At 45.6% G+C, this 22,502-nt stretch overlaps 1 protein-coding gene across 1 annotated transcript in view; it reads right to left on the bottom strand.

Moving 5' to 3' along the window:
* Nrp1 (neuropilin 1) overlaps positions 1-22,502 on the bottom strand; it is a 144,778-nt gene that overhangs the window by 81,826 nt on the left and 40,450 nt on the right. The window contains 1 exon segment of the mRNA XM_038312800.1: positions 3,815-3,996. Coding sequence (XP_038168728.1) covers positions 3,815-3,996 — 182 coding nt within the window.

Here is a 22,502-nt window from a genome sequence, read left to right as displayed (position 1 = left end):
TGCTCAGGGTTATCAAGACTTTGCAAACTGTGCTGATTTGTGATTGCAAAACAAGAGGAGGTGGCATGCGTCACAGGCTGACCTTGCAGCTGTGTGAATGAGCAAGACTTCAGCCCAAGGCATCCAGCCCCAAACAGGGCAGGGTAGTCTTTGCAGCCGAAAAGCCAGCTTTCCCTGTGGCCACCACTGCTCTGATCTTCAAGTAGCCATACTTAGTGAAAGCAGAGAAAGTGGGACACCCCTTCCCCTTTAAAGATCTATTGATTTTATGTTCATGTGCATAAGTGTTTACCTGCATATATGAGCACCACAGGAGTACCTGGGGCCCTCAAAGGCTGAATTAGCCTGGAATTAGAGTTAAGGACAATTGTGAGTTACCCTATGAATACTGAAGACCCAATATGAATCCTCTGTAAGAGCAAAAAGTGCTCTTAAGAACTGGGCCATCTCTTCAGCCTGGAAAACGGGGTCTTTTGAATCTCAGTATTGAATCTGAGAACATCCAAGTCACCTTCTCTTTCCCTGTCCGGCTGTGGCTCTCAGCCTGCTGTAGGAACTCCAAGAGTTGATGAAATAAGGTGAGAACTCAAGACTGTTCCTTGACTCTGTGTGTGCACGTGGATATGTCTGTGTGTGCACGTGAATATGCATGCAGAGGCCAGAGGATGGCCTCTGCTGAGACAGGGCCTCTGACTTTGACCTACAGCTCACCTGGGGCTCATAGATTAGCTAGTCCGACTGACCAATGACCTGAACCTGCCTCCTCAGGCACGTTCCTCCACACCCAGCGTCTTACTTGGGTGTTGGGGATCAAACTCACGTCCTCATACTTGTAGGGTAAGTACTTTCCTGACTGAGCCATCTGCCCAGTCCGGCACCGTTATGAACTGAGAAGCCTTCTGAAGTGCCCAATGACTTGAAGTAACTCCTTAGACAGATAGTTTTCGTGACTTAGGTCAATAAGCCTCTGGCAGCTCTTGAGAGGAAAGTTGGCTGACTAACCTCTGAGTTAGCACAGCAGAGGATGGAAGAGATCAAGGCTTGTTACTTGGATATAATATACCTGTGGCCTTCCAAGGTAACATGGTCTGTTAAGAACGCATTTCAAACCTTATGTGGGGTTCTCACTGCTCTGCTCTGTCGCCAAGTGTTAATTGGTTTGATTATAGCTAAAGGCTCAGGACCCTGCTGTATTTTGACAGGTTAGTTCTAGGTAAATGTTTTCACTCCATTCTGGATGCTCAGGGAGCATCTGAGATGACAGTGATATCGCCAAGTGGAGTCATTAATTCATAAGTTATATATGGGATATATACAAACCCATACACCATATATACCATGATTACATAAAAACATATTATGTACTGTTATACTAGTTTATAATCACATGGCTAATAAATAATAAATGCAGTATCACATATGTTACATAATATATGATGTATGATATTGGCAGTCTTAGAATTTCACTTCTGAGATGCCATGTGTCTTTATGTCTCAATCTCCTCTCTGGAAAAGAAACACCTTCCTTAGATATTCAAAGGCAAGGTGCACAGAGAGCTCTAAAGCAGGCATTGGTACCTTCTCCTGAGAAAGATCAGCATGCCCAGATGAGATTATGGTTCAGTGAATCAAAAAAAGAATGACCAGCATTGATTCCGCTCTCAGAACCGCATAATTTTCAACATTTCCATGGTGTCTGGCCATATGATGTACCATTGGGAGTGATCCCAGTCTGTGTAGGGCTTGATACAGCAGAAAATTCCCAAGGAGGTGATGGGAGCTCTGTGTTGAGTGACATGAACTCCATGTAGCTGAGGATGACATCGAACTTCTTGTCATCTTGGCCTCATCTTTCAAGGGCCGTGTGCATGTGCCTCACCAGCGGAGCCACACTCCCAGCCCCAAAGGGTTGGCTTTTATCGTTGTCATTTTTAACCATGGCCTTTTTCATTATTATATAAGTTTGCCCCAATTGCAAAAAATGCCTCCTCCAAAGGGGATGGACAGTGGCCAGAGAGGGCTCAGGAACTGGCAGGCGCTCCCAGGGCTGAACAGGAGTGAGGCCAGCATGGGAGGGAGGAGTTGCATGGAGGACCGTGCTGTAAACACAAATCTGGAGGTGTACCGATCTCTGGCTATGGCTCGGAAGATGACAAGTACCTAGCGTGGCTACAAGAGGGCACCTCTGGAGGTTAATGACCAAAGGGATGGGCAGCTGTCATAGCTAAGGTGTTTTCTTGGTGTTACGGTGAAATTCTGCTACTCCTGCCTTCACCCATCAGGCGTAGAATTATAGAAGAGTATCACCACACCTAGTTTGTTTGGTGTTGGGGTGGAGTCCAGGAGTTTGTGGTAGGTGGGCACTCAAGCAATTGAGTAATACTCCTCCCTGACCCAGGTTAAATATATAGACTCTTAATTACACAGTCTCTCCCAAGCTTCACCATTCAGTCCCTGACACTGTGGTCCATAGAAACTCCCCGACCTCCGTGAGCAGTAGAGCCAGGGACCCAGGCCAACAGGGCAGGGGAAGTATGGCAGGCTCGAGGTGTGAGTGTCCCAGGGAAGTTTCTTTAGGTGGATGCTGGGCTAGTGGCCCAAAGTTCCAACATCAGGGAAAACAGATGCAAGAGAATATAGGGGCACTGGGGAGAGATTCTGGGTGGTCCGGGGAGAAGCAAAGAGGTTCTGAGGCTAGCAGGCAGGACAGTCCTGTCCTTAGCTCCTGGGATTTGAGTGGCGAATTCTCATAATCATAACCCATTGCCTGAACACTTCAAAGCCAGCATCTAAAAAATTAATTTCCTGGTTGCATTAAACTATGATCGGTATAATCCATGTGTTTTTTTGAAACTTCTGAAGTTGCTGAGCCTTGAAATAAGTGCTGAGTTTTCAAAAGATCAGTCATCCACGAGTTCTGTATCATTAGATGACTTCTGAGGAAAAGTGTGTATTTATGCATTAGTTTTGTGAATATTTTTATGCAAAATATATGTGCAGAAATGGAAAAGTGGTTTTTTTTTTCATTTCTCAAATAGAAGCAACCATGTTGGGAAATGAAGCAAATTTTACACACAGAAATTTGAAGCTACTAAGAGAAACATTGGTAGATGTAATATGTGGGTATACAGTATGCGTATACACACAGACATTCTGTGTTCTGCATGCAATGTATGCACGGAGGACAACCTGGGTGTGGGCCTAGAAAAAGTCGGGTTAACTAGGAATGCTTCCTGAGTGGGTAGAGAGCTTGCCTGGCCTGCGTGAAGCCTGCATGAAGCCGGGAGTTCCATCCCCACCACGGCATAAACCATGTGCAGCCACACACTTGTGACCCTCCTACCTAGAAGGAGGGAGCAGGATAGAGTTCAAGGTCATTCTCAGCCACATAGCAAGTGGAGACCAATTTGAGTTAGAGATCTCGGAGGGGGCCAGAGAGAGATGGAGAAGGAGAGAGAATATATTAAACTCCAGTAGCACTTTAATTTATTTCTGGAAAAGATAAGAATCAGTACAAGAATTCAATGTGATGCGTTGAATTTAAATAGCCAACGATGGTGTCACACATTAGGGTAACACCATTTTTTTTTTAAATTTCTGAGTATTCTTTATCCATTTTAAACATACTTCTGCCATACCATGGATATGTTTTCTTTATTGAAAATATTCCCCAACATTTCTATAAGGGAAATGTTAAATGCTTTATGAAAGGATAAGGTCATGACCTCATCTTTGTTTGTCACGTGATCTTTTGGGAAACCAAACAACACTGAAGACTCATTTAGTCACTCTTGTTCCTATGGAAGTCACTTACCCCGCTTGAAGATTTCATAACGGATGGAAAAGCCTGCCCCATGCGTCTCGTAGTCAGAGACAAATCTGATGAAGAGGAAGGGCCCTGAGGACACCACGGGAGAAGGTGCGATCTTCCCGCAGAACTTGCCCCACAGGCGGCCGTTTTCGTTGTCTCCATCAATCACCTCCACGTAGTCATACCTTGCAAACAAGAAAGGGAGGGACTGTGAGGTGGAGAACAAGGTCCTTCCGACTTCAGAATTTGGGAAACTTCACATCTGGTATGGTCTGTCAAGGGGGAAAATGCACCATCTGCATTTAGCGCTGCTCCTCGTGGAGGGAAGAAACACAGAGGGAGATGCAATAATTAAAATGGACCGCCTTGCCTGTGCACATCATCAACAGCACAGAACCATTAAGAATAATGGTGTCCATTATACTTGCAGACAATGTCAGTTAAAGCAACCAATTAGCAAGAAAAAGCAAACTCTCTGAAGCACAATTCTCTATTATTAAGTAGTGTGGCTTTGTCCGTGGTAGGGGTGTCCCGTGCATAATGCGGGGCATTCTTTTCAAACTGCGAGGTTCTCTTATGAATTCGGAATGTCTCCTTGGCTGGAGTGCCCCCGTGAACAATACTTTGATTTCTGTGAGCGACCTTCTAAACATATGGCCACGGAATAATAAACAGATTCTTCACTATTTAACGCCATTCTGTCCAACTCCAGTCTTCTGAGAAAGGACTCTCTCTTTAGCCGCATTCAGTGGCTGAGACGGAATACCTCCCCAGCCTACACTTGTGCCACAAAGCATGGTTTAAAGTCTGGAAGAGGAGGGGAGGGCGTTGTAAGACTGGAAAGTAACCTTGTTTATACCCGGCAGACAGAATCTTTAAAGGGAAAAGAATCAACACAACTGTGAAATCATCAAGGAAAACTCAGGCTTCATAATCATACTAACAGGACCAATGGTGAGGGGTCAAAGTGGGTGAACGTGCGCTTGGGGCGTAAGGATCTATAAAAGGCAGAAAACTGTCATCAGTGGACACAGTGTGTCCTGGAGCAGAACGAGGTTTTCATTGGTCTGGTGTTGTATTGCTTAGTGTTTTGCTTCTGTCTTCCTTCCTTCCTTCTTTAAAACATGAGCATGTGCGTGTGCGTGTGTGTGTGTGTGTGTGTGTGCGTGCTCATGTGTGTCTGTATGTTCGTGTAGGGGAGTGTGTGTGTGTGTGTGTGCTCATGTGTGTCTGTATGTTCGTGTAGGGGAGTGTGTGTGTGTGTGTGTGCGTGCGTGCTCATGTGTGTCTGTATGTTCGTGTAGGGGAGTATGTGTGTGTGTGTGTGTGCTCATGTGTGTCTGTATGTTCGTGTAGGGGAGTATGTGTGTGTGTGTGTGTGCGTGCTCATGTGTGTCTGTATGTTCGTGTAGGGGAGTGTGTGTGTGTGTGTGTGTGTGTGTGTGCGTGCTCATGTGTGTCTGTATGTTCGTGTAGGGGAGTATGTGTGTGTGTGTAGGTCAGAGGTTAGGCTGGGCTGACTGGGCAGTGAACCAGCTCCAGAGACCCTCATCTTCACCTCCCAGTGTGAGTGGTTACAGATACATACTGCCACGCCCAGCTTTGTATGTGGTTCCTGGAGATTAAAACTCAGGACTTCATGCTTGTACAGCGATAGTTGTACCTAACAAACCATCTCCCCAGCCCTTCCATTCCTTTTATTTACCAAGCCACCTGGGAGACCGGCAAACCTGACTTATCTTCATTTTTTTTCCCCTAGAATTCACACAAAAACCATTGTAACCCATTTATTTTAAACCTTAACTTGCTGAGATATATTCATTTCAGGCCTGGCTAAAATATGGCAGTCATGTAAACTGTATTTGGCAATTTAAAAGAAATCAAGTGGGGGAAATTTTCATGATGACCATCAGTCGTTAACCAAACTGCCAGGGCCCGTGACTTATGTCTACGGAAAACCCAGGAGACAGTCTCCAGGATGATGTCACTGCTTAGAGTGGTCAGCTCAAGGCTCTTTAAATTAAAGATGACATTACCTCATCAGTTAAAATTGTCTGCCAGCTTTGTGTATATCGAGAAGAAAATAAAGCTGGCATTGACGGAGCTAAGCATTAACATATGTGAATTATTGTCCAAACACCATTTCCCTTGTGGGATCTGTTATTTCCAGTAGTAATCACGGGGCTAGCTAACACCTCCCATATTACTGACCCTTTGTGAAATGTGGAAATGCATTGAGAAATTGTTCCTTTCAATCTCATCCCTGGCAGAGATCCTTTATATTTAAAAGATAAAGGGGAGGGGGGCAGACAAGAGAAGAAGGAGAAAAATATATTTAAAACCCTCACACCAACTTTCAGAGGTACCAGAGGAAGAAGGAGTCCGGACCCACCACAGCCTCCCCTACCCGGCTTTATGGAGTGATGTCTTTCATGTACTGCAGACTCTGCCCCGCGCTTTCTTCTAATCTAACTGTGATGTGAACTGCTTGCTGTGTGTTTGGTCTGGCCACCGCACCCCCAGCTTGGCAATATAAGCTTTCACTCCAATCTTGACACGGCATGAATACTAAGTGACTAAATCCTGGTGCGCGCTGCCTTCCAGGCACAAATAAGAGAGGTGGGTCAGGCCTCTGTGAAGGAGGAAGGCCCCTTCTGTGGGACGGGCTTTCTCCCAGGTATCAGAGTGCTGGGCTGCCTGCTGCCAGAGAATCTCAAGGGAGGGGGAGGAGGGAGCTAGTATTTTAATTCATATATTCTCTGATAGTAAATACCAGGCCCTCCCCTTGGCAACCGCGTAAGCTATTTTTAAAAGTGAGAGGGGTGTGAATTAGAATCCCTTCCCAGCGAGAGATAAGCCATAGACAGTGCCAATGTTAGGAAATTGAGTTATTCAGGGATACTGTAGTCACATTTGGGTGCTGGAAGGCTGCTAACATTTCAGCACTCCCTGCAAAGTACTATCCAATCAGGCCCCAGGAACACAGGGAATAGGCTTTCTCGAACACTTTCAGGAGAGTGGATCCCGCCCAAGCCTTAAGAGAAGTGTCACTGAAGGGGTAAAGAGGAAGCAGCTGGCATCTCCCTCTGGAGCTGACACCGGTCCCATTCCCCACCATTCTCCCTCAGACACCATGCCCAGAATGCAGCTGGTGGGCCAGCTTCCTTCCCTGGAACACCAAGGCGACTCACTCAGCCCTTATTGGCCCTGTGCCCAGGATCCCAAGTTTGCAAATTTTGACATTCCCTCCCACCACCACCCCCTTCTCACCCCCACCCCAAAAGGCTGTGCATTGCTCTGCTGCTGCTGCCTGCCAGGGAGGCACACACCCTGGCTTAGAATGTCAGGATCCTCAGCTGAGGCACCGGGCCCTGCAGAGTGAGAGAGAGGGGGCACCTGTTTGGCTCCAGCAGCTTGGGGAGACCAGAAAACTTACACCTGAGGAATCTAATTAATTCAGGAAGCCACAGTGGAAACTCTGCTAGCACAAGTTGACTCCTCCTGCTGGGGTGAGGGTAGGGATGGGTGGGATGTATGCTCCAAGTAACTAGGGAAGGGGTCACCCTTCCAGGTGGGAATTCAGGAAATGGCCCCATTCTGTCCTCCATGTTCACAATGTCGACGTGGCTCCTTGATCACTGCAAAGAAAATGTAAACTCCCTAGGGAATGTAAACTTAGCATGGATTTTAAAACGATTCAGAAGGCAACCAACACTTTGGGGGTGGCACTCTTCAGCTAGAGTCAGAGTCTTCATTGTGTGATGGAGGTGGCTGAGCAGATGCGTACTTCCTGAAAGGCAACACGGACATCCACGTAGCCTTCTGCAATTAAAACGGGTCGTCCCTCAGTGACTTGGAATCAAGCCCTTCAGGAGCCACAGACCTTTGCCTGCATTAATTCCCAACCTCACCCTACCTGATGAAAGAGTTATAATCTTGACAGCCATCCAGGAGAGTGATAGAACAATAAAGAATTCCATCTTAAGAATTCCTGTAGTCTTCAGGAGCAGAGGTTGACTGATCTCAGAGTTTGGGGATATCCTGGTCTATAGGGCCAGTTCCAGGATAGCCAGGATGGTACAGAGAATCATGTCATGAAAGAAGGAAGGAAGGAAGGAAGGAAGAAAGGGAGGGGGAGGGAGGGAGGAGGGAGACAAGGATGGAGGGAAGAAGGAAGGAAAAAGGAAGGAAGGGAGGGAGGGAGGGAGGGAGGGAAGGAGGGAGGGAGGGAAGAAGGAAGGAAGGAAAGAAGGAAGGAAGGAAGGAAGGAAGGAAGAAAAAGAAAGACCATGGGATTATTTTTCTTTCCTTTAGAAAGGCTTGGATTATGGTTTTAGGAAAATCGTCAGGTAGGACAACAGGGAATAAGAAACAGAGTGGCTCACTGCAGAGTGGCTCCAGACTCCAGAGGGGTGTGGTGGTGAACAGATGAGGAACAAGCCGGGTTTTCTCAGGAAAGCACAGATGGTCCATAATGCTGAGGTGGAGACACTAATGGAAGAAAAGCCAGCACTCTATAGGATGATTCCTGAGACAGAGAGTTATTGTGCCTAGACCCCATCTCCCTCCACCTGGCTTCCACACATCCTGGAGCCAGTAGGAAGGAGCAATCTCAGGATGGATGTCTTTCTAATGCTCCAATAGGATCGCCTCCTCATCCCTACCATGGCACAAGTACAATCACAATGGAGAAATCTGGTCCCCAACATCACCCCTACCCAACTGTGAAGGAAACATGTCTAGCTCTGGGTACACATTGATCTCTGGGCTGGGAGATGGCTCATTCATGGCAGAGCTTGCGGAAGACATGGGTTCGATTCTTAGCACCCATATGGTGTCACAACCAACTGTAACCCCAGGTCTAGGAAATCCAGCAGGCATGCATGTGGTAAACAGGCAACACACACACACACACACACACACACACACACACACACATACATACATACATACATAACCTCTATCTATCTATCTATCTATCTATCTATCTATCTATCTATCTATCAATCAATCATCTATCTACCTATCTATATCTATCATCTATCTATCTATCTATCTATCTATCTATCTATCTATCTATCTATCTATCATCTATCTATCATCTATCTATCTATCTATCATCTATCTATTTATCTATCTATCATCTATCTATCTATCTATCTATCTATCATCTATCTATCTATCTATCTATCTATCTATCTATCTATCTATCATCTATCTATCAAGATTACATTCTCAGGCACTCAGACATTCAACTTCTAAAGTGAAAAGGTTATACTGGTTCACAGCTTTGGAGGTTTCAGTTGGAGGTGGCCCTTCTTCGGTTTTGCGGCCTGTGGAGAGCCTGCACTGCAGCAGAGAACCTGGACACCCTAGGCAGGGTGTCCTGAACTGGCTATGGATGGGAAAAGTGATCTGAGCATCTACAAGCATGTGTTCATTCATTCATTGCCCTCTGCACTTGACTAGGGATGTAATGTGACCAGTGTTCTCAAGCCTTGCCACTGTGACTAGAGAATGCTGCCACCCACAGTGAGTGGGTCTTTCTTTCCTCTTCAATGAGCGTAATCAAGATAATTCCATGTAGATATAACCACAGGTCAGCCTGATCTACACAATCCCACATTGGAATTTCCTTCCCAAGTGATTCTGGATTGTGTCATGTTGACAGAATTAATATTGCCACTCCATGATATTATAATAAACTGGCTTGCTTTTTAACAATTGGGTGAATCTTATGAACCTAACTTCACGTATTAAAATTTTAATATTTAATATTATCATCTATACTAATAGATATATTAGTATCTGATATATCTATTATATCACACCTGAGTTAAGATTCCCAGATCCCATGGTCAAAGCTTGTGTGGTGTGTATGCGTGTGTAACCCCAGTGCTTTGTAGAGCAACAATAGTGTCTCTGAAACTCACTAGTTCACCACCTTAGCTGAAGAGAGGAGACCAAGGTTCAGCGAGAGACTATACCTCAAAAACTAAAGTATCTGAGCTGGAGAGATAGCTCAGCAGTTAAGAACACTTGTTGACCTTGCAAAGAATCTGGGTTTGGTTCCTAGCACACACATGGTTCCTTCCAACCATCCATAACTCATAACTCCAGACCCAGGAAATCTGATGCCTTCTTCTGGCCTCTGATGGCATCAAACACTCATGGTCCACATGTAGTTATGAGTGGGGATTCCTGGAAAGAAGCTATGTCTACAGAGGCTGACGGACTTATTAAAACTTCAGTGACTATGGGAAGCTTGGAAGTTTGCAGGTCCAGAGCCTAATTCCAATTTGTCTTGGTCTTTCTTTAGCCCACCAAACAGCCATTTGCTTGCTCTTGCCTGTCTCTGTGATTGATCCAGTACCTTGACTATAGATACAACAACAACAACAAAAACTTTTGAAATGTATTAACAAACTTAAGGAGACCCTAATTTCCCACCAACCGACAGGCTAAAGTCATCAGATAACATCTGGGGGGTATATCAAGGATTTCCCTGCTGTGCTATAACTGCCCCTTACTGTTTCCAATGTAGTTTGAAAGTACCTTGATTTATGACCTTATTTTTCTGTTACTATGAAACTGTGTCCATATTGGAATATGCATTTGGGGTAATCTAAGTCCACGCTTTGGGGCCATGGCTACTCAAATTTGGCTCATAATAAACCATTTCTTGTCCCCCTTGAGTTGAGTGCTGTAGTTGCTGTGTAGACACAAGCAAAACACTCATCTATATGAAATAAAAATAATAATAAATCTAAAGCATTTTTTAAAAGAAATGAGTGGCTGAGAACAACACCTGCTGTTGCCCTCTAGTCTCCAGAACACACGCACACATGTACATGTGCAAACACACACACACACACACACGTGTGCACACACACACAAATATTCATTGAAGAAAATGTCAATGAGAAAACGTTCTAAATTAAGAAAGGCATTGAGGGACCAGTAGGGTTTCAATGGCCACAGATGGTCAAGAGGAAAAGGTGGTCAGGCACGCCTATAAGAAACAGAGTTTAGTTCTTGTTGAACAAGCAGAAATGATCGGCTGAGTGGCTGAAAGCAACCTCCATCACCAGCTTGAGAGTCAACTGTGGGTGAGCCCTGGTGGGGAAGCTACTGTTGGCACCCAGTTGGGAGCAAAATGACATCGCTGACATCATTTCTCGGTGTCACTGGATGAAAAACAAGAATCGGGGGGCTGAGGATGCAGGTCAGTCTGTGTAGCATGCACGGAGCTCTGGGTCCCATCAAAGCTTGGGGCAGGTGCACAAACCTGGCTGCGGCAATGGATCCCTGTAAGTGCCACTGAGGAGTTGGATGCCACTTTGCTCTACGTAGAGTTAGAGACTATCCAGGACGACACAGCAAGGTCCTGTTCCAAAAACCCCCAAAGGATTCCAGACACGTGGTATAGAACAACGACCGCGTTTATATGTTTAATAGGAAATACTTGGACTTTAAGCTTCTGTCTGTGTGGAATTTCACATCATAATTAAGATTTATTTGCAGCCTAGATTGAAAATAAAAGAGACCTTTACATGAGAATGATTTTAGGATTGGCTTGGATGCCACAATGCCTGGATTTTGGAGGGGCAGTCAGGCACACCTCTCTTGGAGCAAGTGCGCTACAGAAGGAGCAGCATCTCCTGGCGTCAGGCTCCGAGAGAGTTTGTTCTAGAAAGTTCACATGATTTTAATTACAATACATTTACTTCCCAAGGAAAGCGGCCACCTGGAAGACGTTAGCGTTTGTAACTCATTCCCCTCCCACTTCATGGGACAGTTTTACTTCTGGCCAGCTTTCCACTGTTCTCCAGGAGAGGGGGAGGAGGGAGAGACAGACAGAGACACAGAGAGAATAACAGAGAGACAGAGGCAGAGACAGAGACCGACTTTCCCAAACTCCTTATAAGGGATTTGGATAACTGGCTAAGTTACGCGAAAGGGAAAGGTTGAGAGGAGCATGTGAGCACTGACTTCCTCTTATTTACAACCTTACGTGTTTGTTTATTTAGTCGTTATTTAGTTTAGTTGTTGTTTGTGCTCACTATGGGGTATGTGTGTGTGTGTGTGTGTGCGCGCGCGCGCGCGCGCGCGCGTGTGTGTAAGAGAAGTTGGTTCTCTCCTTTTGTTATGTGGGATCTGGGCATCAAGTTCAGGTCATGAGATTTTTGCAACAAAGGCCTTTACCTGCTGAACCATCTTGCAAGCACTGTGCTTACTTTTTGAGACAGGGTCTCATAAAGTTTATGTTTTGAGACAAGGTCTCCTGGAGCTCAGGCTGGCCTAAAATCACTGTGTAGCAAGTATGACTGCATTTCTGATTGTTCGACCTCTGCTTCAGGAGTGCCGGGGTTACAGGTGAACACTATCACATTAAGTTTACGAGGGGCCAGGCTTTGTGCATGCCAGGCAGGTGCTCCACCAACCGAGCCGCCGATCTAGCCCTTATACCTCTAAGACTTTTTAAAACATACAATACTGTCCTCTCCTGCTCAGCTTTCCAATCCAAAGATAGAGATTAAAGCTAACTGGGTTTGTTTTAACAAAGTCCAGTGGAGCCAAGCTGGAGCAGCAAGGACTTCAGTCAGCATCTTTCTCTGAGGCTCAGGCCCCATCTCTACCATCTTGATGGATAAGAGCTTTGTCTACAAGGAATGACTGTTGCTACAGTCTGTGTCTGGAGTTTACCTCCAAATATCCATGGGCTAAAGCTTTAGCTTCTACCTCAGCAATATCATGGTGTGCTGGACAGGTACTGATGTGTGTCTGCGAATCTCAGATGCTCATCTATAAAATGGACAGAATGGGAGTAAACTTGGAGAGCTAGAAAAACTAAATTTATACAATGTTCCCTTTCCAAGAGAGGTGGGGCTATGAAGTGAGCCGTATAAGGAGGCCATAAACACATAGAAAAGTGAATGGATGACGGGTGTCATTGGTTTCGTTTATTTGGTTTCTGTTTGCTTGCTTGTCTTGAGACAGGGGCTCACTTACTCCAGGATGGCCTGAACTTGCCCTCTAGCTGAAGTTCAGATCCACCCATGTCTGTCACCTGCAGGCTGCAATTGCTGGTGCACACCACCGCATGAGATTTGCCGGGACAGAGATTTCTTTTCTCCCATGGGTACCCTCAGTGCACAGCAGGCTGCGGGTTTCGTAGCTTAGAAAATGTAGTTTTGCTAGTGCCCAGGAAATGGGTTGCGTGCGACGTGATGGATTCACAGCGTATGATCAGGCCCTGATATCTAGAAAACTGCTCACACTGACGGTAGTTCTGCCTCAGTACCACTGCCAGGAACAAGTAAATCGAAGCCAGCGTCAGTAGTGGAGTTAGCGGACACAGTGCACACACGCCATATAAAGTTTCTTTTTCTTTACATCACTAAACTTGAAGCAGGGAAGGTATAAAACCAGGGTAGCACCTGGGACGCCCACTGGTTTGAGGTTATGCACACAGACACACTCTCTTGTAACAATGCACTTGGCAGTCTAGTTCCTTCACCTGCAGGCACTATGCACCCCTCTCCAAACAATGCACCCATCCACCTTAGAACCCCACCTACACTGGGCCACACTCTTTGGACAATGGTATACATTTTTCCATCCTCAGTAACACTCAAATGCAGACAGTTTCTGTTCGAGCCTAGTCCAAATCTATCTGGGTCTGAAGAATAGATGGACTGATTCAGCGGGTACAATAAGACAAAAGGTTCTCTAGTCAGCTTTTAGGAAGAATTCCCTATTTAGCATCTCATGCCTATGCATAAGTGGGCGTGCACTGTGGGTGGAAACCTGGACAGTAGAGAAATGACCATGATCACAGGAATTAAAACAGAGAACCGCCCAGACTCTTGTCCCTTAGTAACCATGCCTTCTTCGTGAAGCACGTAGAAGGAAGCCCTGAGCAGTGATCAGGTGCTTGGGAATCTTTGCTCATGTGGCCTGCTGTCGATTTTGACACTGCTCCTCTTTGAAATCTGTACTATCCTTTTGCTCCAAATAGAGTTGTCTTGATTCTGTGGCGAATCTGTGTTATATCTTATTTTCAGTTCTCGGTGTGAGAGGCCAAGAACCCGGAAGCACTCAGCCCAGACTCTGACCCCTGGTAACAAGTCCACTAAGTGTTTTCATTGCTGTGCCAGGAGTGACTTAATGGTCTGCAGTTGGATTCCTGCTATGAGCATGAAAAGCTCCCTGCTCGGGGATGGGTGGGAACCCTGGGGAGCAGCCTCCAGGTCGGGAAAGCAGTGCCTCTGGTTTGCAGTATCAGACGATTCCTAATCCTCAATTTTCTCTTTAATTCTTTAGAAAGAAGAAATAAAGCCATAATTCTTTTTTTCAGGCTTCAGGACCCAACGTGCTAATTTTAAGAGCTTAAAAAAAAACCCTCCTGATTAATTAGTAATTATTCACTGGGGATCAAGAGAATTTGCTAATCAGAGCTGCAGGAACTACAGTTGGCAAATACTTGCATCTTTAAGGGTTTTTTTTTTCTCCCCTAATAATTGCCCTGCAACCTTTTCGGTGCCAAGTAGGTGGGATTATTCTTTTTGCAGTAAGGTCCCTCAAACAGCTAGCCATCCTTTCTAAGAAAGTAGAGAGCAAAAGGAAAAGGGCAGCAGTGGTGGGGGGTGGAGGTGGGGAAGGGGGTAGGAGGGGGGGGAGGGGGGGGGGGGAAAGTGGAAAGGGACTGACACAGATTAAAAGCCTCTCTGAGTGACACTCCTGGGTGGAAGAGGGCTCAGCCGGTGAAATAATTGCATCCGAAGCACCAAAGACCTGAGTCCAAACCCCATGTGAAAAAGCTGGCAGGATGGTGCATGCTTGTAATCCCAGCACTGGGGAGGCAGAGATGGAAGGATCCTGGGGTCATGTCTGCCAGCCAGTGGAGCTTAATCAGCAAGGTCCAGGCCCGTGAGAGACCCTGTGTCAAAAGTAAGGGGTGTCTGTGTGTGTGTATAGGGGAGTGCCTGAGGAACAACACACACACACACACACACACACAAAGAGAGAGAGAGAGAGAGAGAGAGTTTTGTGTTGAGCAGACACCACTCTGAAACTAACTTACAGTCCAAGTCTTAGAGTAAGGAAACCCCAGCCCAGAACAAGATCTGAGTCTAAGGAGCCTCTGGCGTCAGAGTGAAGCCCCAAGGGCAGCAGGTCAAACTGGACAGAGTTCCTCTGCTTTATCCCTGGTGTTCAGTGGAAGGATCCCAGTGCTGGGGGAAGACCCGAGCATCCGCTCCTGCGCCTGTGTCTCGTGCCCGGATTCTGTAGTCAGATGGTGGGTTTATCAGTAACACGGTGTCGTGCCATCAGACGCCACCTTGGCATGTATTCTACACACACCACAGTCAACTCCTCATGCAGTAAATAACTCAGCGAATGACAAACTCCTGTCATCCAGAGTCTCCATGACAACCTGCAAACCAGTGAAGTCCCGGAGTTCTCCCGGTGCCCAGCAGCTCAAGCATTGCTTTGCAAGTATAAAGGCATCAGTCTGAGAACCAGAACTCAGATCAAAAGCAGACCTGGTGTTGCTCACAATGCCAGGGCTATGGAGGCAGAGACAAGAGGATCCCTGGGAAACACTGGTCAAACAATCGAACTTCCTGAGAGACCCTGTCTCAAAGGAGGTGACCAGGATTCCTGAGGATGACAACTAAGGTTGTCTGCTAGCCTCCACACCTGTGCACATCTGTACACACATGTACACACCTGTATACACACATACACGTACACACACACCACTATATCTCACTGGTTCTTATGTGATTTTTTTTCTTTTCACTGACTTCCTTTACCGACTAATGAATTTATAAATTCAAGTCCTTAATTATCTTGGATTGGGAACAACCTTAGGGGAGAAGAAAGGATTTGAAAATCTCTAGGTGGCATTGTGATTGACAAAGATGTGAAGAAGTAATTGTGTGTTCAGGAGAAAAGTAGGTGTTGGCCTTAACCTCACTAGTCTCCAAAGAGCAGGACACTCACTGTTCGGGGTGAGTTTAGCCATCTGGCTACATAAAAGGCCATCATTTTGAGAGAGGTTCTGTGATCTCAGCACAGATGTAGTTCAGCCAAGAGAACACAGAACCCCACGCTCCCATCCAAGGGGCTCCCCAGACTCCAGTGCCTTTAATGACCAGCTTTGCAGAAAGGAAAAGGAACACGATCAAGCCAGTTAAAATCAAACAGCATAAAGTGTATGTTTTCACACCACTTCTCCCAAGCGCCGCAGAAAGTAGCTAAAGGTGCCAACATTCCCTGCCCATCGCTCCACAGGTTCACCTGTGCAAACAAGACAGTAGTGACCAGGAACACATACTCCATTACATAAGCAGATTTCCTTTATTTAAAACAAGGCCAGGCATGGTGGTGCACACCTTCAATCCCAGCACTTGGGAAGCAGAGGTAGGTGGGTTTCTGTGAGTTTGAGGCCAGCCTGGTCTACAAAGCAGATGTCAGGACAGCCAGGACTGTTACACAGAGAAACACTGTCTCAACAAACAAAAATGAACAAACAAACAAATAAATACACTAATGACTGAACTTTCTTCTCTACTTCAGCAACCTGATTTCTTTGAACTCAGGTAGAGGGCTAACATTGCTTGTGCTCTATGAGGAAACATAATGGAGAAAATTCCTATGTGGAGTCACAAGGAGAAGGCTATGGCTGTAGAGGAGGGCTTGGCTAGCCTGTCAGAAGCTTCAGGCTCCATCCCCAGCACCACACAGTGGTACAAACCTATGATTCCAATACCTAGGAGGTGCAAGCAAGGGGACTGGACGTTCATGGTCATCTTCAGTTACTTAGTGTGTTTTAAGTCTGCCTTGGCTACATGGATCTTCGTCTCATAAAAATAAAAATAAAAAATAGTGCATGGTGCCTAAGGAAGGACAGCTGAGGTTTTCCTCATGCCTCCACCTGTGCACAAGAACATACTTGTATGAACAACAGTTATACATAGACACCCCAGCCTTGCTTGAGCGCACACACACACAGGCACACACAATTCAGGAAAGAAATCAGCTTTCTAAGCAATGACATACATTTGACAAGACTGATAAGTTTGGCATTATAATTCCTTCTATTCTGCCTTAAATGTTAGGAGTTCAATATGAATCAGAGGTCTGACAAACTGTTTCAGTGACTACTTCTGGCTAAACCATCATGGTGTCGATATTCCAAACTGACTAAACTCGGTCCAGAAGGTTTGACTAAGGCAAATGCGTGAGCCTGGTTTTCTCTAATCGGTCTCTGGGCACAGAATCAGATGGCCTTGTTTTTTAGGACTTGTTTAGAACCTCAGTAAACACAGTGAAGAAAAGGAAGTAAAGTGTTAAACGCGAAGTGGCAGAGTTGGAGGTGATGCCCACCAGGACTGACCTCTGCAGAGGACGGAACTGAAAGCTGCACCACGGTCACGGGTGGGACAAGACTTCGTATCCAGTTGCGGTGGTTTTCGAACTGTGCGCTACGTCCCCTTTGGCAAGCCTGTATCTCCAAAACTATTTACACAACATACAATAGCAAAATTACAGTTATGAAGTAGCAACAAAAATAATTTCATGGTTGGGGGTCACCACTACATGAACTGCATTCAAGGGTCACCACGTCAGGAAGGTTGAGAACCACTGCCCGAGAGGAAGAATGTCCCCTGGCGCTTCTCATGAAAGGCTGAGCACATTTCTGGGACTGCACGAGGGGTCTGCTGCACCGAGGGCCCACAGCTCCTTTGAGAGAACGGCCCCAGGATTGGGGAATTGCTCAGCTCTGCTCAGAGTCCTACAGGCCCCTCTCCCTGTAGGTGCCCCAGCAATCATCCCGCATCTCCCTTACACTGCATCATCTACTCTTTCAGTAGCTATGTTCTCAGAATTCCACACGGCAGCCACGTTGACCCTGAGGTTACATCCCAAACCGTGGTCACTACATGTTTACTTCTTCATAATGAGGTGCTGTCTGTTTGTTGTTGTTGATGGATATGTATGTGTGTGTGTTGTGTGTGTATATGTGTTGTGTGTATGTGTATGTTGTGTGTGTTGTGTGTGTATGGGTGTATGTGTGTTGTGTATGTATGTGTTGTATGTGTGTATATGTGTGTGTTGTGTGTGTATGTATATGTGTATGTGTGTGTTGTGTGTATATGTGTGTATGTGTATGTATGTGTGTATGTGTGTGTTGTCAGAAGAGAAGCATTTCCTGTTAGAGTCATTGGCTGGCTCCTAAAGGTAAAGGAAAACGACACAGCAAAGGAACAGCCCTCAGCTGCTCAGGGGGTGGCAGGCCATTCAGAATGGCTTTACGTTCTAGGTTTTTCCACGTCGTCTCCCTGTGCCCCATACCATCCAGCGTCTATCTTTTCCATTGACTCTCCCTGGGCAATCTAGAGACTCTTGTAACAGGAATGAAGACTTTTTCCAAAATGCTGTAGAGTGAGGACCCAGGAAGTGCCACAATGCAAGGCTGAGGCGGGTCCTGTTCACCACACTCTGGCTCAGGAGCCTGGCCATTTTCCTCAAGCAGTTTCCATGTCTAATTTCAGGGTTGGCTTTCTGAAGTTGAAGAGTCTCACTTGTTCCCTTGATTTTCTTTTCTTTTACAAGCCAGGCATGCTAGCCAAGAACTCTGAATTCTCGATGAAGAGTGTTCCTGTGCTCATAACTATTTAATGTGCATGTTGAGTTTCCTTTTATGTAACTATGTAGTATCAAGCCAAACCCAATGGCTCCTTTAACACTTCTTTCTGTGTGTAACACAGTAGATTATTACAGTGCTGTGAAAATGTCATTGATTCAAGATACCTTCCTTAATGACCCAGATTGCAATAATTCTCCCCTCAGACATGGGCAAAATACCCATTTTCACTAATTAGACACACTTACAACCTTCATAAAAATTTAACCTTTAAATAGCCTGTTGTAAATTTGAAGTCATATGGTCTTCATATCAATTACTTCCTAAGGAATTCCCCCTAATTACGCACTGACGAAGGCACACTCAGAAACACAGGTTAACAGTTCAAAGGCTTCCAAAGCAGAAGTGATGCAGGATTCCGTAGTCATTAAAAATAATAACCTCAGCTTAATATTTTTCTAATTTTTCTCCTTTAAAATCCAGGGTCTTCAAAAATACTTTTTCCTTAATGGGTGACAGATATGCTAAACACAAGCCGTGCAAATGTAAGAGCAGCAAGGCTTATTGATCTCGGGAATGGGAAATGTTCTGGACGAGAGGAAGGAGGCTATTAGCAGAAGCTTTGATTTTTAGTTCCATTATACTTTGCAATTAAAAAGTAAGGGTTTCTTCATGTGTATGGTTAGGTGAGTGTGTGTGTGCTTGCATGTGTCTGTGTGTGCCTCTCTCTCTCTCTCTCTCTCTCTGCTTTCAGTGGAAAACATACCAGTAGGACCTGCCTATGTAGCACTCACTCCTGAAAAGCTGAGTGTGCTCTTACCCAGCCATTATTTTATAAGCTGGAAGGGGGTAAGCAGGTTGTATCCTGTTACACAGGAGAATATTCTTAGGGCAGCTGTGTCCACAGCACTCTGGGAGCAGCTGGGCCATGTGATTAAACCCCAGACTTCACAGGCAGTCATTCACGGTTAGCAGCGAGCTGACCCAACTAACTCCCGCGTTCCCTGCCCAGAGTCTCACACAGGTGCGGAATGCCTGATGCTTGGGTCTGGGCCCTGATGAGGAAGCGAGCTGACAGGATGCCGTGGACAAGGAAGAAGGAGCGGCTGAGTTGGGAGAAGGTGATCTGGAGCATTTTTCTAGCAATATGTTGGCCGCCACCATGGGAGTGTGCTCTGCTCATTTCCAGCTTCAGAACTGTCTCAGTTTAAGACCAGGATTTCCTGGGCTACAAACAACACAACACAAAACACATTCCTACTTTCCAACTCAGACTCCAAAATACAAACAAACAAACAAAAATCAAAATAAATGGAAATAAATCTGGGTACCATGAACTTTGATGAGGAAATACGGATCACAGTAGATATATGGTAGACTGACAAAGGAAACCAGGAGGTTGATTGGAGGCCAAACAAAAGTCCAGGAATCAGCTTTGGGTTTTCCTTTTAAAGCACAAATAACAAACCATCCTTCATCCTGGGGCAAATCACAGTCTCTGACCCCAGTCCCTTCTCAGTTGCCATCTTTGGGGTTGACTTAGTGTTTCTTTTTTTGTGTGTGGGTTTTTTTTTTTTTTTTTTGAGACAGGGTTTCTCTGTAGCTTTGGAGCCTGTCCCGAAACTAGCTTTTGTTTCAGGTTGGCCTCTAACTCACAGAGATCCTCCTGCCTCTGCCTCCTGATTGATGCTCATCTAAGGACAACTCAAGGATCTTCTGGGCATTTATTCTCAGTCACCTCTAAACCCTCTTCCACTTGGACTTGATGAAACTCTTAGTTACATAGGGTGTGCACCAAGCGTTTGCTGACACACTTAACATAAGGACCCGCCCTTCCACAACAAGTGGTCTGTGCAGCAACGCTGCTCCAGTGAAGCCGTATTTCCTGCTGACGTTGTGGTCATCCCTGTTTGCATAAGTATTCTCAAGAGTGCTCACTCAAGGATACAGTGGCTGACTTATACATCCGTCACGATCTACCCTACCCTTCAACGGCACACACACTATGTAAGCTTGCCACACAATTCGCTAGAATTAATTTTCAGGTACTGTCATATCTTACTTACTTCCTGGATGAAAACATATTCTTACTGGGTCTGGTGAGAAGGCTTGTAAATCTCAGCTACTGAGGAGGCTGAGGCAAGACAGTCACAAGTTCAAGCCCCAGCCTGGGATACAAAGTTAATCCAAGGCCAGCCCTAGAAACTCAATAAGACCCTGCTTCCAAATAAAGCGTAGGAAGAGGACTAGGGATGTAGCTCAGTGGTAGAGTTCTTCCCAGGATGTGGAAAAAAAAAAAAAACCCGTGTTTATCCCCGGCACTGCAGAACAGGAGAAAGCTTAGATGCCTGTAGGTGGGATCTGTCTGTTGACCTTGAATTTCTCTGTAAATCAAATACTCAGGAGCTGGAATACTGTTTCCTTGGAAATGAGCTTATACATAGTGAGAATAAAATGAATCTACAAAAATAATCAGAGTTGAGGTCCCAGAACCCTGACAGAAAACTCTCTTACTCTCTACTTTATGGCATGTAAGCTGATTCTTCTGGACTGTTCTTTAAGCAGTTGTGGTGGAGAAGTCCTCACGCCCCTTATGCCTTCAGCATCCTTTCCCCTCCAATCTCATAAATCACTTTGGGGAAAACGCCAAGGCACACTGTGTGTGCTGTTCTTGTTCCAATTACACAAAACCTTATTAAAACAGCCATCATGACAACAACATCTCGTCAGAAGAGCATGCCAAATACTTAGGGGCATAGTCTCAGCTAGACGCTCTGGGATTTGGGTACTGGGTGTCTATTAGTGATAATGGGCATTACGTCTGCAAATCCCCAGGGGATCGTGTCAACTCTACCTGTTTCGCTCTCCACAGGTGGAATGATGCCCTAATGAGGCCCATGTCTGCAAGATTTCTACTTAGAAAATAAACGGATCAGATCCCACTTCCCTGTGAATCCCTCGCTGCATTGCTGACAAGGGTGATGTGAACACCTAATTGCCTGTTGCAAGAACTGTGGTTCATTGTGTTTTAGAGAAATCTGGTCTGCACAGAGTCTCAGTGCGTCTGCCCTTAGAGTGTGTTAGAAACACGTACAAGTGGTGAGTTTTGCCTAATGAAGCTGTTAATTATTTCCCCCTTCATGCTTACTCCTTACATTACCACTTTCCTCTGCTTCCTCCAATTAGGCCACGCGCATCAAATGGCTTCCGTTGCTTGATCTCCCTCCTTCGTCTTCTCCAACGCACTACGTAACCACCCATTCCCTTTCCTTTGGTGTGCGAAAATATAAACCCACTGCCATTCAGACTTGAGGTCAGTCTGTGCGGATGCCAGCATTTTCCAACTACTTATTCATCCATCATCCGAATTCCAAATTCTTCTCCATGGAACGTTTACCACCCCCACCCCCTGCAAGTTTAAGGAAAACCACACACCCGCTCTTTTAATATTGGCCTCTTGAACAGCACAGACATGTAAATTACAGGTCTTATCAATTCATCTCTCCCTTTAGTACACAATGTCCATTAAATAGAGTAGGATTCAGGCAATCATTTTGCGGGTCTAGGATGACAATGCTATCTGGAAATACCTAAATGTGCATCTATTTGTGTATTCCAGAGAATAAACACAAAAGATGATAGCAAGCTTATCTGCCTACAGGAAGTTTATTCACAAAACACTAAAGATTCCAAACTTGTACTCCTGGCTGTCCAAAACGCGGCAGTTGGAGTTCATTTTGAAAGCTCGGCTGTCTCCATGGGCCACCAAGATGCAAGAGGACGACTGGCCCCAGTTCATCAAAGCCAGCGGTTGACAAGTGATTAACTTCGGTTGTCCCATGATTAGCTCCAGCCGTGGGGTCACAACCCTGCCTGTCGCTAAGCGACACCTAACTCCGAAGGAAAGGTAAGGCAACTTGAAGGCACCGTTTCTAAAGACCAACTCCGTGCAGCTGCCTCAGACCCTGAATTCAATGCCCAGCTTCTCAGAGGAGTCCAATTTTCAGCTTTTGTTAAATTAGTTTCAGATCA

The sequence above is a fragment of the Arvicola amphibius genome, chromosome 15, assembly GCF_903992535.2.
Source record: "Arvicola amphibius chromosome 15, mArvAmp1.2, whole genome shotgun sequence".
In the NCBI taxonomy this organism is placed as follows: domain Eukaryota; kingdom Metazoa; phylum Chordata; class Mammalia; order Rodentia; family Cricetidae; genus Arvicola; species Arvicola amphibius.
Note: the sequence above shows the minus strand (reverse complement) of the source record. Positions and strands in the feature narration are given on the sequence as shown.